Below are 13439 nucleotides of genomic sequence, written 5' to 3' on the forward strand. Positions count from 1 at the left end.
AAAAGAAACGGGTATGTAAAATAATAATAAAAAAAGAATATAAAAATACTATTTATATCAAATATAGTGTATAATAGATGGACTGATGTATGTGTTTTGTAAAATTGATTGTGAAAAATAGAAAAAGTAGATTTTTTGTGTAAAACAAACAGAATCTTTTGCATCCACTGATATGGTTGCTCTAAAGCAAGTTAATATCCCCATTGATTTGTAAGGCTAAAAACGAAAAAGTACAATGCAAACTCAGCATGGACGCATATCCACATAACTTGCAAGCTAACAATACTAATGAATAATGCTTCACACCTGTCTACAAATCATCCAAGAAACTTTTAACCTAGTTCACCCAACTCCCTCCCTCCCCCCCACCAACCAAATAAAAAAAAAATCCTCCATTGTCTGTTAAGTTGGTATTTTTGAAGTTATTTCTGTCAGTGTACATATTACAGAATACTAATCTCTTCCCAACAAATAATAAATTTTTGTAGAGATCGCCCACTTGCCATTGGTAGCCAAAGATCTAATTTCTGAAGTTGGACATGCCTACTTGGCAACATTAATGCACATACACCATGACCAGGTATTTGGGCAGCCATAAGTCATTACGAGACTGCACTAGTATATCAAAATTTATAGCTTCATGTGATGGTCAGGATCTACAAGGAGTCGCATAAAACTGTGCATGTATATGATGCAATAGTTGGAATCACTATCTTGATGAATTATTAGATTGAGAGGTATCTGCACGATTTAGACGTTTCTTTCTGTATCTCCATGCTACCTGAATTCGGCTTGCTGCAAGGGATCTCCAATAGGGTGATTCATACCTGCAATAAAGCAAACTTCACAGTATTATATGAGGCATTTGAAAATGCACTTTCTAATCATCATAACTAAGAAAATCACTTGCTTTTACAATATGTGTCGTTATTCATCCTAGAAAAATAAGTGCTACCTATCATGTTGCCAAAAAAAAAAATGTGAATTAGTTAGGCTCAGTTTGGCAGGACTGCAGCTTTGTAATATATGTGAAGCTGTATTTATCAAAGCACGCTTCTGAATCAAGCTTTCAGATAAAAGTTGAAAGCAAAAACCTTATGGCCCCTTGAACACGTGGTTTCCGCAAGAATCTTGCAAAAAGACTGGTGACTTCCTCAATGTCTGCAGCCCGGAGTGAAAATGCTTCTACATTTGTTAAGCATGTTACTGTCCTGTTGCTAAGCAATCTCTGTCCAAAAATCCTTATTTTTCTTCCATCTGCAATAGAAACCATGTTGATAAATGGTGAATTTAATCAATTAATCTAACACACTGCTTTACACATGGGCCTAAATTTCCCTTATTGAGGTCCAACATGTTGGAATTTTTTAAATGGAAGGTAAGGTGAAGACAGGTTTTGAACCCAAGACTTCCTGCTCTGATACTATTATAAATTACTGTTGTTCCAAAAGTCTATGATATTAGGAATGGTTGATTAATGAATCTAACAATAAAATATGCTACTGCCTTTCAAATGCACGAATCATATAGTAAAGCTAAAATTCTGGCTATTTCACGTCCACTGGTAGTATTTGAAAATTATAAAGTTAATTAATGATTAACTGTATACCTTTGCTTACTGAAGAATGCTCAAGACACCATGTTAGAAGTTCCTCACCACAAACATCCCCTTCAGATAAGGGAACTACAATGCCATCTTCTCCTTTGCTCTCTGCTTTTCCACGTACAAAGAAAACCATCTTCTCAACCAGACCACCATGATATAAAATTTTGCTTCCTTTAATGTATATCTTTTGCCTTAGTCTCTCACAAATGGCATCTAAGACAGGATCATCCATCAGGGCAAATATCCGAACCTGCAGTATATTTTTAAATCCTCAATAGTTTATGAATATATCAAACTTAAGCATGTAGTAGTTTGATGGGCTCAACTTAAGCATGTTGGTGTAGGGAGACGGATTTTCTCTAAGCAGAAAATTAAGAAAAAAAAAAAAAAAAGAACTCAAGACAATGAAACCCTAAGGCCCTGTTAGCTTGGAGGATAGAAAATAAGTGTATTTTCCATCATGTGTGTTTCGTAGAGAGGGTGGAAAAGTAAAAGGATAAAGAGTGAATTACTATTATACCCTTATTATTAAAAGTGGAACAATGAAAAAGTGGTAGTTTTGTACTTTTCTTCTCAATGCCCTCTTCTCCCCAGTTTGGAGAAGAAAAAAATAGTGGGCCTGGGCGGAAAATTCTGTCAGCCCCATTTTCTTTCCTCTCCCTTTTCACTCCAAACAAACAATGGAAAATCACATTTTCCTCTCCCTTTTCTTTCCCCCATTTTACATCCTTTCGCTTTTCACCCCAACCAAACATAGTGTGACAGCCAACTAAACCAAAAGGAACTGGAAATTAACAAATTAAAAATGGCAAATCTGATGCAGTTCATTTTTAAAGCTAGTTGTTTACTGGTGCTTATGTTGTATGATAAGTAGATCCTTTCACTTGTAATAGAAAGTTAGTTGATAGATTGTTAGTGAAAAGTGCAATAGCCTATTAGTTAGTTAGAGATGTTTGTTAGGCTTTGGCCAATCACATGGCAGCCACATAGTAGGTTCTGGTAACTAACTTTCTAGCCAATCAGCAGCTTCCCTATGTATCTATAAATAAGCAAGGCTGTCCTCATTATAACTAGTTGAATTTGAATCCAAGAAATCTACCTATGAGGTATTATTCCAAGAGTGTGTCTCTTGAAGAACTAGTTCATTTTTTCTTTTCTCTAAGCAACTTAGCTATCTAAAACATCTTTCATTTCACCATTTTCCCCCCATCATAATTTGGTATTAGAGCTTGAGATCCTTAGGATTCAAGTTGGTTTGCAATTTGTTTCTTCATTTTCTGTCATCAAGAACCTATCAAGATCCTATCTTGATTTCATTTTTCTTGTCCTCTATTAGCGAGCCTCAGAATTTGTGAAGATGGCAGCAATAGTTTACAATAGAAGGAACAAGAAAGGTTCTGCAGCACAAGAACCTGAGGTGCAGGTTCATCCTAGGCAGCAGCCACAACCACACCAAGAAGGAGAACACTAGGTGACATTGGAGCAGATTGTGGAGCTGCTAAGGGGGCAGCTTGCTGTCTTGACTGAGGAAGTGAGAAGAAACCAGCGTTATCATCCTAGAAATGATGATGAACCTGCTGAAGATGCTGAAACTGACAGTCACAGCAACTTTAGTAACCCAATTGGTCAGCCTAGAGGAGGTGTTCCAAGGCAAGTGCCTAGTCCTCCAAGGGGAGAACCAAAATGGGAATCAAACTTCAAGATTGAGTTACCTAAGTTCTACGGTAGCTTGAATCATGAAGAATTCATGGATTGGCTTAACCAAGTGGAAAGAATTTTTGATTTCCATGAGGTACTAGATTCCAAGAAGATAAAATTGATCTCTATCAAGCTGAGCGGGAGAGCTTTAGCCTGGTGGGAACAGCTACAAGTTCAAAGAGTTAGGAGGGGTAAAAGAAAGATCCTAGATTGGTGCAAGACTAAGCAGAAAATGAGAAATTAGTTTCTGCCTTTCAATTATATGCAGTCCTTGTACAAACAACTGCATAATTTGAAGTAACATGGCTGTGTGGAAGAGCATACAGAGGCATTTTATCAACTGGTAGATCAAGTAGACCTGAATGAGAGTGAAGAGCAGATGATTGCAAGGTTCTTGAGTGGTCTTAAACCATCAATTCAAGATGCCTTATCATTGCACCAACTGTGGTTTGTTTCCAAAGCTTACAATAAAGCTTTGATGTTTGAGAAGCAACTTGCAAGAAAAGCTTTTTTGCAGTTCCATGCTTATGGTGGTTGCAAAAGTACCCAAGTCAATACTCAAGGAAGGCCAATTACTAACAATGCACAGCCTTTCAAGATTGACAGTGCAGGCTTGCCTTCAACTTATGGTACGGTCAAATCAGTCTCTAAAGTAGCACAAAGCTTTACATTTAAGTGCTACAAGCGTGGAGAAGCTGGGCACAAGGCCACAGATTGCAAGAAAAGGGGAGTTAATGCTCAAGGCAAGGGCAAAGCTTTAATGATTGAAGGTTGTGAAGACTAGGAACATGAAGAATTTCCAATATATGAAGAAGAAGAAGAAATGTGTGATAGTGTATTGATAATTGAAGACAATAGAGAAGGGGAATGCATTCAAGAACCTGTATATGATCAATTCATGGAAGAAGAAGTAGATGCTCATATAGCGGAAGAAGAGGATTAATCATTAGTAACAAACGTCTTGCAAGTTCCAAAGAAAGAAATAGAGGATGACGAGTGGCTTAGAAGAAGTGGTTATGAGAATATGGTGTCACAAGAAGTTTTTAACAATCTTGAATTGAAGAATCAATACCAGCCCCAACCACAAAAGCTATCTTGCTTCAAGAAATGAGGTGAAGTTAGAGATTCTAGAAAGTGCTTAGTGTTCTTAATTAATGACTTTCAAGATTATGTTCTTTGTGATGTGTCAGCCATGGATGTTTGCCATCTCTTACTTGGGTGAGAAAGATTATGTCCATATCAAACCATTTCGGGTGGAAGGAGCAACACATCCAGCTTATACAAGAAAGGAGATCGTTACACATTGCAGCCAAAGAAGGGGAAAGCTAGTCTCAAACCAATGGTCAAAATGAAGAAGGTTGGATTCAAGAGCATCTACATAGCTGCTTACACTTGCAGACTTGACACAAAGCAACAACAGACCTTAATCTCTAGCATGATGCAGCAGCTTAATGCAGCAACTAATGAGAATGCAGATCAATGGAACTACCAGATCATCTACATATCTCCAATAGTTTCAATGTGCATCACTTGCTGCCCTGTTATGCTCCAGATCATCTTACAACTAGCCACCCTTGAGGACAAGTGTGTTCCAAAGAGGGACAGTCTTGATGCAGTTCATTTTTAAAGCTAGTTGTTTAATAGTGCTTATGTTGTATGATAAGTAGATCCTTTCACTTGTAACAGAAAGTTAGTTAGTTGATAGATTGTTAGTGATAAGTGCAATAGCCTACTAGTTAGTTAGAGATTAGGCTTTGGCTAATCACATGGCAGCCACATGGTAGGTTCTTGTAACTAACTTTCTAGCCAATCAACAGCTTCCCTATGTATCTATAAATAAGCAAGGTTGTCCTCATTGTAACTAGTTGAATTTGAATCCAAAAAATCTACTATGAGGTATTATTCCAAGAGTATGCCTCTTGAAGAGCTAGTTCATTCTTTCTTTTCTTTAAGCAACTTAGCTATCTAAAACATCTTTCCTTTTCACCATTTTTCCCCGGTCAAAATCAGGGTACATATATAAGAAACACCAGAAGCCCCAAAAATCCACACATCTAAGCTAGGCTTCACTCACTGTTTTTTTCAATTTTAGTGTCCTTTAGATGAAGTCTCCTCTTAACTCTCCATTTCAATGATGGAAATATGATGATAGAGAGGTTTATTTCAATAACAATATTTTGTTAGAGTTTGATTAAGGTCTTTTTAACCAAGATTGGAGAAAGAAGGTGTGGTTTGAGAGACCGCTCTTGACTTTTGTCTAGAGTGTGTGGCGTGAGAGACCCACTTGACCCTTCTTATGTTAATAGACCTTTGGTCATTTCTCTTTAGGATTATGGTTATTTTACTTCTGTTCATATGATAATTCTAATAAGGCCAAAACTTTAGGGCTTAAAATTACAAGGACAAAAGTGAGGATTTCACTAAATGTCAAGGTGATTTTTAGGCTTTCCTCTTTTTAAAGCTTCTAACTTACTGAAGCTTGAACATGCAGGAAAATTCTTTCCTGGATTGAGTAGAAAGGATGAGGGCAGATTCACTATTCAGAATAACAACTAAAGTAAAAGGGGAGAATTGGTTAGTAGAGCCATATAATTCAATCCCAGAGAAATTTCTACTAATGGTCGCACAACAGGTATGCAGCAAGAAGCATCTAAACAAATTGATCCTAAAATTTTTATTACTGTTGTCCCTTGGACTGACCAGTGATAATTCATCTTCAAAACTGATAATTAGAAAGAAAAGGAACACAAAAAAGGAAAACCATAATCTATGAATTGAACAAAAAAGGAAAACATGAAAAGTTTTGGACTTTCTAGAAAAGATGGTCTCATTGTTAGGAAATCTCTGAAAATATAGCATATCATGACAAGCATGACTCAATTGTTAAAGTTTAGATGACCCTTGATGTGCAGTTTGATGGAGATTTGGTTTTGACTAAGAGCATTTAAATTTTTTGGTAAGAATCAGGTGAAGTTTACATCAACTGTAATAGTTTATCATATGATAAGATTCCAATAAGAGAGAGAAGTTTTGATTGATGATGTGGAGCAAGTTATTCCTAGAATTGACAACATTCGAATTTTTCTATGATGTTGGTAGAGCAGGCCCGTTCAAAATAAGATATAAAACATCTAAAAGTCGAGTTCCATGTGACATTTTTTATTATTTTATTTACACATTAGATGTGCCAAATCAGCTGTGCCTCTTAGAACTCGAGTTTTAGAGACTCGAGTTGCTTAAGTGAATTCGAGTATTTAAGACTTGAGATGCCAATTAAAGAAATTTTTTGGTTTTTCTACTACATAACGAAAATGTTAGCAAAATCAGGCCAAATGGCAAAAAATGCCATACCAACCAGTAGGAGTGACAAAATATGACACTACTTGCGAACCCAACACGAGTCAATCATGTTGGGCCGGGTCAACCTGTTTAATAAACAAATCGTGTTTGGGTTGAGGATTCCTGACACGTTTACTAAATAGGTCGGGTTCAGGTCAACCCATATAGCCGAATGCTTATGGTCTGACACAACACGAACCCGACCCATGAACACAAATTGCCACCTCTACCAACTAGTATTTAATGTACTGATGCATAAACTGGTATACAAAATGCAGGCTCTGTATCAGCTCAAATACCGAACCATGTTGGGGTGTTTTGGGTACTTAGGTTGTTTTGAGCGAAACTCTGTTTTAACCCGGAGTAGAATTTGGACTAAGTTGTAAATTTTTTTAAAGAAAAAATTGTGCATATTGGTAATTTTCCTCCCCAAATCAGACATCAGGTACATTTCTATCTTTAATTGCTTAATTTAATTTAATTTTTTTATTTTATTTCTCTTTTTAGAATAATTCCACTATGGGTACAAAAAATGATTTGGTTATTATCTAGGAATCACGGGTGAGGATTCAGGTTCGGGTGTGGGTGTGGTGCGGTGTCATGGTAATTTTTGAAAAAGTAGGACATGGGTGCGGCGGGATACATTTATTAATTAATTAATTAGAAAATATATTTTTATTTTTATTTTGTATATATTATTAAGCATTTTTTTTTAAAATAATGTTAAATATATATCAATTTAAGAGCAATAATGGATAATAAAGTGAATATATAACTATTAAATGATAAATCTATAATAATTATAAATCTATATTTCAGCCAATATATCAAATTAATTTTTTTTTTTAGTAAGTATTTTGGCCCATATCGGCTCCTATTTCGGACTGAATTGAACCATGTCGGGAAAAAAAAAAAAATCGTCAGGGGACGCGCGTGCAGCTGCATCCAGGCAGCACAGCGCGTCCCACCAAGTCTGATATGGGTGTGCCAACCAAAACAGTGCACCCGTGCTTCCTTGGTTATTATTCATGACCTTTTCATGTTATAAACCTTTTATATTGAGTGATGACATGCCATGAACCATATAGTTCTTACATTTATTTTATGAGGAGTATTTATAATTATACATACACAAGCACACACAAATACCGAAACAATTGATCTCAATCCAATCTGAAACAGCCACCGAAAATAGTATTCAAAACTTTGCTTTACACACTGATCTGCGAATATCATTGGTGAGATTGTCTTAAGGCATTAATGTCTGGAATAGAGGAAAGAATCAAGGGAGGACACATGATCAAGAAGAGAATGGAACAAAGCTCAACGCAATTTAATAATTTTAGGAGAAACTAATTACGAGTGGGGCTACAATTGAAATATATAAAATGGGTATAAAGCTAGGGGCAAAACAGTAAGAACCCTGGCCACCCTCTGCCGTTAATCCCACAACCCATCAACTTCCCATCACTGGAGATCACATTTGTTGTTGTCATCCATCGCCAATCCCTCATTCCAACTCTGACAACCACAACGAACCCAGGTTTGCTGGGCTTGAGGTGTCGACTAGCTCCAACAACTACTTCGTGGGTCTTGTGACATTGTTCCGTTGTTGCCTGACCGCGATTCCATCATGGTTCTAGTCGGCTTCCACTGGCGACCCACAGACACCCTTTTTAGCCACCAACCATAGCTCTGACCACTATGCCTCCATCGGATTTTCTTTCTTGGTTACCAATATGCTCTTCTATGGTTCAACTCCTTGTCTTTGGTCTAACATGTCTTAATTCTCGGTGTGGGTAATCCTTGCCGGAACCGCTTTTTGTTGATGTGGTCATTTTTTTTCTTGGATCCTGATGTTATTTATGTTACTGAGGTATTCTTTTTTGGATTTTTTGGAGTGGCTATGGTGAATGGTTGTTGGACTTGTTTATTATTGGGATTTTTTGGTGTTGAATTTGTTTAGTTGTAGTTAGTTGACTCCCTATTGGAGTTTCTTTCCACAGTCCACTAGTTTATTGGTTTATTGTGAGTTTGTTGAAGCTTGAGATTGCTGCTATGGAGACCAAAAATAGTGTTCAACCCACTAATTATTTATTGTCTCCAAACATGTTATCTATTAATGGAAGTAAGTAATTATGCTCAGTGATTCTAGGTAGTTGAAGTGTTTCTTCTTGGTAGAAAGAAGTTTGTGACCCCTGCATCTACGAACTCAAAATATGTTGATTGGAGAGTAAAAAATGCACAAATTAGGAGTTGCTTGCAAAAGAGCATAGATTATAAGATTAGTTGTGGTTTGGTTTTCTTACCAACTACTAAACTTGTTTAGGAATAGGCCAAGAAACTTCACTTTGGTGTTAACAATTTGAAGAGAATTTATGATCTTCATCAAGCTCATTTCTCCCTGAATCTCAGTGATTTTTGTTTAGAAGACTATTATAACAAGCTTAAGGGTATACATTCCCTTCGTCTAGTACTATTAATATACTTCTAGTGATAAATCTGCTTTTGCCACTTCTATGGGGAGTTGTAGAGGTGGTTGAGGGGGCCAAGGTTATGGAGGTCATGAACAAGGGGGTCATGGTAGAGGACGTGACCTTCGTAAGTTCACTTATTGTCATGGTGAGAATCATATGGTAGACTTCTGTTGGAAGTTGTATGGTAAACCCTCGGCTCACCAAGCTAGTTTTTAGGCTGAAGAATTGACTTCATAGTCACTTCCACCAATATCCAGAGTAGTCTCTATCCATAATGAAGAGTACAATCGATTCATGTCTATGCATTCTGATTTTGTTGGGTCTAGCTCTACAGGTACATTGGCTTAACAAGGTACTTCCACTGCTTGTCTTGCCACTCACGACCCTGGTCATTGACTTAGGTGCTTCTGATCATATGACAGGCACCTAACATTGAGCACTCTAGTAGTCTTCCCAATGTTACTTTGGCAAATGACCCAACCACTATAATTTTTGGTTTGGGCACTAGTAATCTCAATCCTAATCTTTCTCTCTTCTGTCTTATATATTCCTGATTTTCCTTTTAATGTTTTGTAAATTAGTAAGATTACTAAACTTTTGAATTACGCTACCATTTTTTTTAATCTGCTTATTGCATCTTTTAGGATCTCAAGAGAAGACTCTTGCAGGACGGCATGAAGCTAGTGGACTTTACTACCTAGATTGACGTGGTTCTTCGAGTTTAGTGGCTTCTCACTTGTCTATCTCACCTCTTCAGCATCATTGTCTCCTTGGCCATCCCTCTCTTTAGAATTTGAAGTTGTTAGTCCCGACTTGTCGCCAAATCGCATCCTTACAATGTGAAGCATGTCAATTGGGTAAGCAACGTAGGGTGCCTAGGCATGAGAGTTAGGTCAATACTTCATTTTGATATTTGGGGTCCCAATAAACACTCACTCATTGTTAGGGCTTAGATATTTTATCATTTTTGTTAATGATTATACTAGAGTCACCTATCTTTATCCTATGAAAGAAAGGTCTGAATTGTACTCAATTTTCAAATCTTTTTTTTTTTAATGGAAATAAAGACTCAATTTATTGCTTCACTTCATATTTTTCGATTTGATAATGCTTGTGAATATTTTCATACATCTCCGTCTCAATTTTTTCATGATCATGGTATAATTCACCAATCTTCATGCCCCCATAATCCACAACAAAATGACGTTATTTGTTAGAGGTCGCTCATGCCCTATTGTTTCATATGCGTGTCCCCCAATCATACTGGGATGATGCTGTTTTGACTGCCTGTCACTTGATTAATCGCAAGCCATCCATTGTTCTAGGTGGTCAAAGCCCTTATACTGTGCTCTCTCCTAATGCACATTTGTTTCATCTACCTCCTAATATCTTTGGTTGTGTGTTCTATGTTTATATCTTAGGTCCAAGGAGTGATTAACTTGATCCTGGATCCACTAAATGTGTTTTTATTGGGTATTCTCACACTCAGAAGGGATACTGAAGATACTAACCTTCTCTTTGTCGTTGTTTAGTGCTAATGTCACCTTGGATGAGTCCCAATCCTATTTTTCCTTTGGTTGGTAGTGACAGTTCTCTTCCTTGTCTTCCTCACTTACCACTTGTGTCTCCTACTGAATCTCCTCCTCATAAACCACTCCAAGTGTTGGTAGAAATCTCCCATTGAGACTTCTTCCCTGCCTAGTGATCCTCCTCTTGACCCCAACTCTTCCAATTGCTCTGCAAAGGTAAGCGTACTTGTATCTCTCAGTTTGTCTTTTATGTCCATTGTCTTTATCTCTCTATGCTTTTGCCTCGTCCTTGAATTTTGTTGTTGTTCTTAAGTCTGTCCAGGAGGCTATGTCCATCCCTAGTTGCAAGTCTGCTATAGAAGCAAAAATGTCTGCACTGTCTCAAAATGTTACTTGGTCTTTAGTTACTCGTCCTCCAGGAAAACTATTGTTGGTTGTCGTTGGGTTTTACTGTGAAGTACTTGCTTGATGGCTCTATTGAGCATTTGAAGGCTTGCTTGGTTGCCGAAGGGTATACCCAGACATATGACATTGACTATGCAGAGACATTCTCGCATGTTGCTAAAATTTCTTTTGTCAAGATTTTGATCTCCGTAACTGCTAATTTGAGTTGACCACTATTTCAGTTAGATGTTAAAAATGCCTTCTTGAATGGAGATTTCAAGGAAAAGCTGTAAATGGAGCAACGACTGGGTTTGTTGCTCAGGGATGAGTCTAGAAAGGTGTGTAGATTGCATATGGTCTTAAACAAACTCCTTGAGCTTGGTTTAGTAAATTCAGTGAAACAATGTTAAAGTTTGGATTGCGACGTAGCCAATCATTGGTGATGACAAGAAGGGTATTGATGATTTGAAGAGATACCTTCAAAACTCCTTTCAAACTAATGGAGCTCCAGCCCATGTGTTCCTGTTGTATTGGCTTATATGCATTTAATTAGTGCCACCAGCTATTTCTTTTTATTTCTGCCAGGAGTATATTAGTTAGTTAGTATTTTTCCTTCGACTATTTAGCATTTTATATTGTTCATCTGATGACTATTCTGGAGAAACATGCCACGGATAACCCCACTCTTCATATTACCACAGTCAAATTAGATGGACATAATTACCACAGCCAAAAATTATTTAAAATTTTATTTTAACCCTTCTGAGTGTTTATTTTTAACATGCATATTATTTGTCCAAGTGTAAGAAACCAGTGTTAGGGTTAATCAGATTAACTTAACACAATTTTTTTCTAAAATTCAACAGCTTCTAGGTACTTTAACCAGGACTGTATGTGCTTTATTTATCCTTTTTGTCTAATAAGCTGGGAGATTAGAAAGATGTCTTTGAATATTATTGCAATCATTCCCAATTCCCCATTGATCATTTGGATTTCCTCTTGTAGTTCTCCAATGAACCCATCAAGGCTTGAAACTTTTGAGAGACTGCAAAGGAAATTTGATTCTGATTGTAAAGAATTTTTCGCAGGGCCTCATTTGTGTTCTAGCATTTTCAACCAATCAGTTTAATGCATTTTGCTGCATGGATCAGCCATTTGGATATTTCTGGATGGATTTTTGATCTTTCAAATGTGTTTAGTTTGTTGTTCAAGATTATCAAAGTCATGGGGTGGGAAAATTAACTGGTATAGCTTGGAGATCGGGTTGAAAATTATGCAATCTATTGGTGGCATGGGTTAGGTTTCCATTGCTTTGGGATCTGTGACAAGGTCTGATAATACGTTCAAAGGCTTTCTCGTAGTAAGGTTAGGGAAATGGGTTTGGCTGTCCTGTGGTGGTTGAGGATTTTGATGCCTCTGGGGAGATTTTGAGATAAGGGTTTTGTTATTTTTGCAGGGTCTTTTTATTTTTTTTGTCCTCATAAAGAATATTATAATCAAATTTTGTTAAAGGTTCTCCAAGGAAATCTACTTAACATGTAAGGCCATCTTTCCCCTCCCATCCAAACATAGGATTAAGGATTTGACTACAAGATTAATTCTAAGAGTAATTAATAAACATGCAATATTCATTCAAGAAACTAGTCATGTTATGAAGTTCAGACATATTGATGCTTACTTTCTTTACAAATTTGCAGAGATGGCGTCTTATATCTCTCTGTAGGTCTTCAGGTAAATTCTCCAAAAGTATTTCTTCATTTACTCCTCTAGTAGCAGCCCAATTATACCGTTCAGCTTGCCGTACTTGCCTACAAGATAAGCCAGTTACATGGGTCAGATTGCCAATAAACCCTGCATCAAAGGCACTTTGAGAATGTGAAACACACACACACACTTATGAGTGGTTTAATAAACACTAATGCTCCGTTTGGATTGAGGGGGAGGGAAGGGGAGTAGAGTAGAGTTAGCCCAAAATTAGCATGTTTTTAGCCAACTCTAGTCTATTCTCCTCCACTCCCCCTCCCTCCGCCCTCTATCCAAACAGGCCCTAAGTATTTGAAATAGCTCTTCTTTCAAATAAAATTATTTTATTTATCCACCACGGGGGTTGAGGGGTGGAAGAAAGCCAATAAACTCTAGTTCAGATAGTGTTTCCTTCCCTTGTAAGAACAAGGTGGAGATGAAGTCATGTGTTCAAAATTCACTTGAGTGCCCGTGTAACCAAACTAGGGAAGGAGAGAGAGAGAGAAAGAGAAACCTACAATGAACAGAATAGGGACCAAAAAAAAAAAAAATCACATCATATTTCCTTTTCCTACTCTCGGAAAGTAGATTAGGGTAATAATACTTTTGAAGCCTGAACCTATCCACCCATCACACAAAAATCTAGCCTTCCTATCCATCTAC

The 13439-nt window shown here is 37.2% G+C and overlaps 1 protein-coding gene across 4 annotated transcripts in view; it reads right to left on the reverse strand.

Annotated features, from left to right (window-relative positions):
* Positions 1 to 422: 422 nt before the first annotated feature.
* LOC115963892 (probable cyclic nucleotide-gated ion channel 20, chloroplastic) overlaps positions 423 to 13439 on the reverse strand; it is a 44404-nt gene continuing 31387 nt past the window's right edge. For all 4 annotated transcript variants that reach the window (XM_031083120.1, XM_031083121.1, XM_031083122.1 and 1 more), the window contains 4 exons: positions 12712 to 12841; positions 1610 to 1856; positions 1095 to 1257; positions 423 to 827 (listed from right to left, as the gene is read on the reverse strand). In XM_031083120.1, coding sequence (XP_030938980.1) covers positions 710 to 827; positions 1095 to 1257; positions 1610 to 1856; positions 12712 to 12841 — 658 coding nt within the window. In that variant the 3' untranslated portion in view covers positions 423 to 709. The remainder of the gene's footprint in view (positions 828 to 1094; positions 1258 to 1609; positions 1857 to 12711; positions 12842 to 13439) is intronic.

The sequence above is a fragment of the Quercus lobata genome, chromosome 10 (genome assembly GCF_001633185.2).
Source record: "Quercus lobata isolate SW786 chromosome 10, ValleyOak3.0 Primary Assembly, whole genome shotgun sequence".
NCBI lineage: Eukaryota > Viridiplantae > Streptophyta > Magnoliopsida > Fagales > Fagaceae > Quercus > Quercus lobata.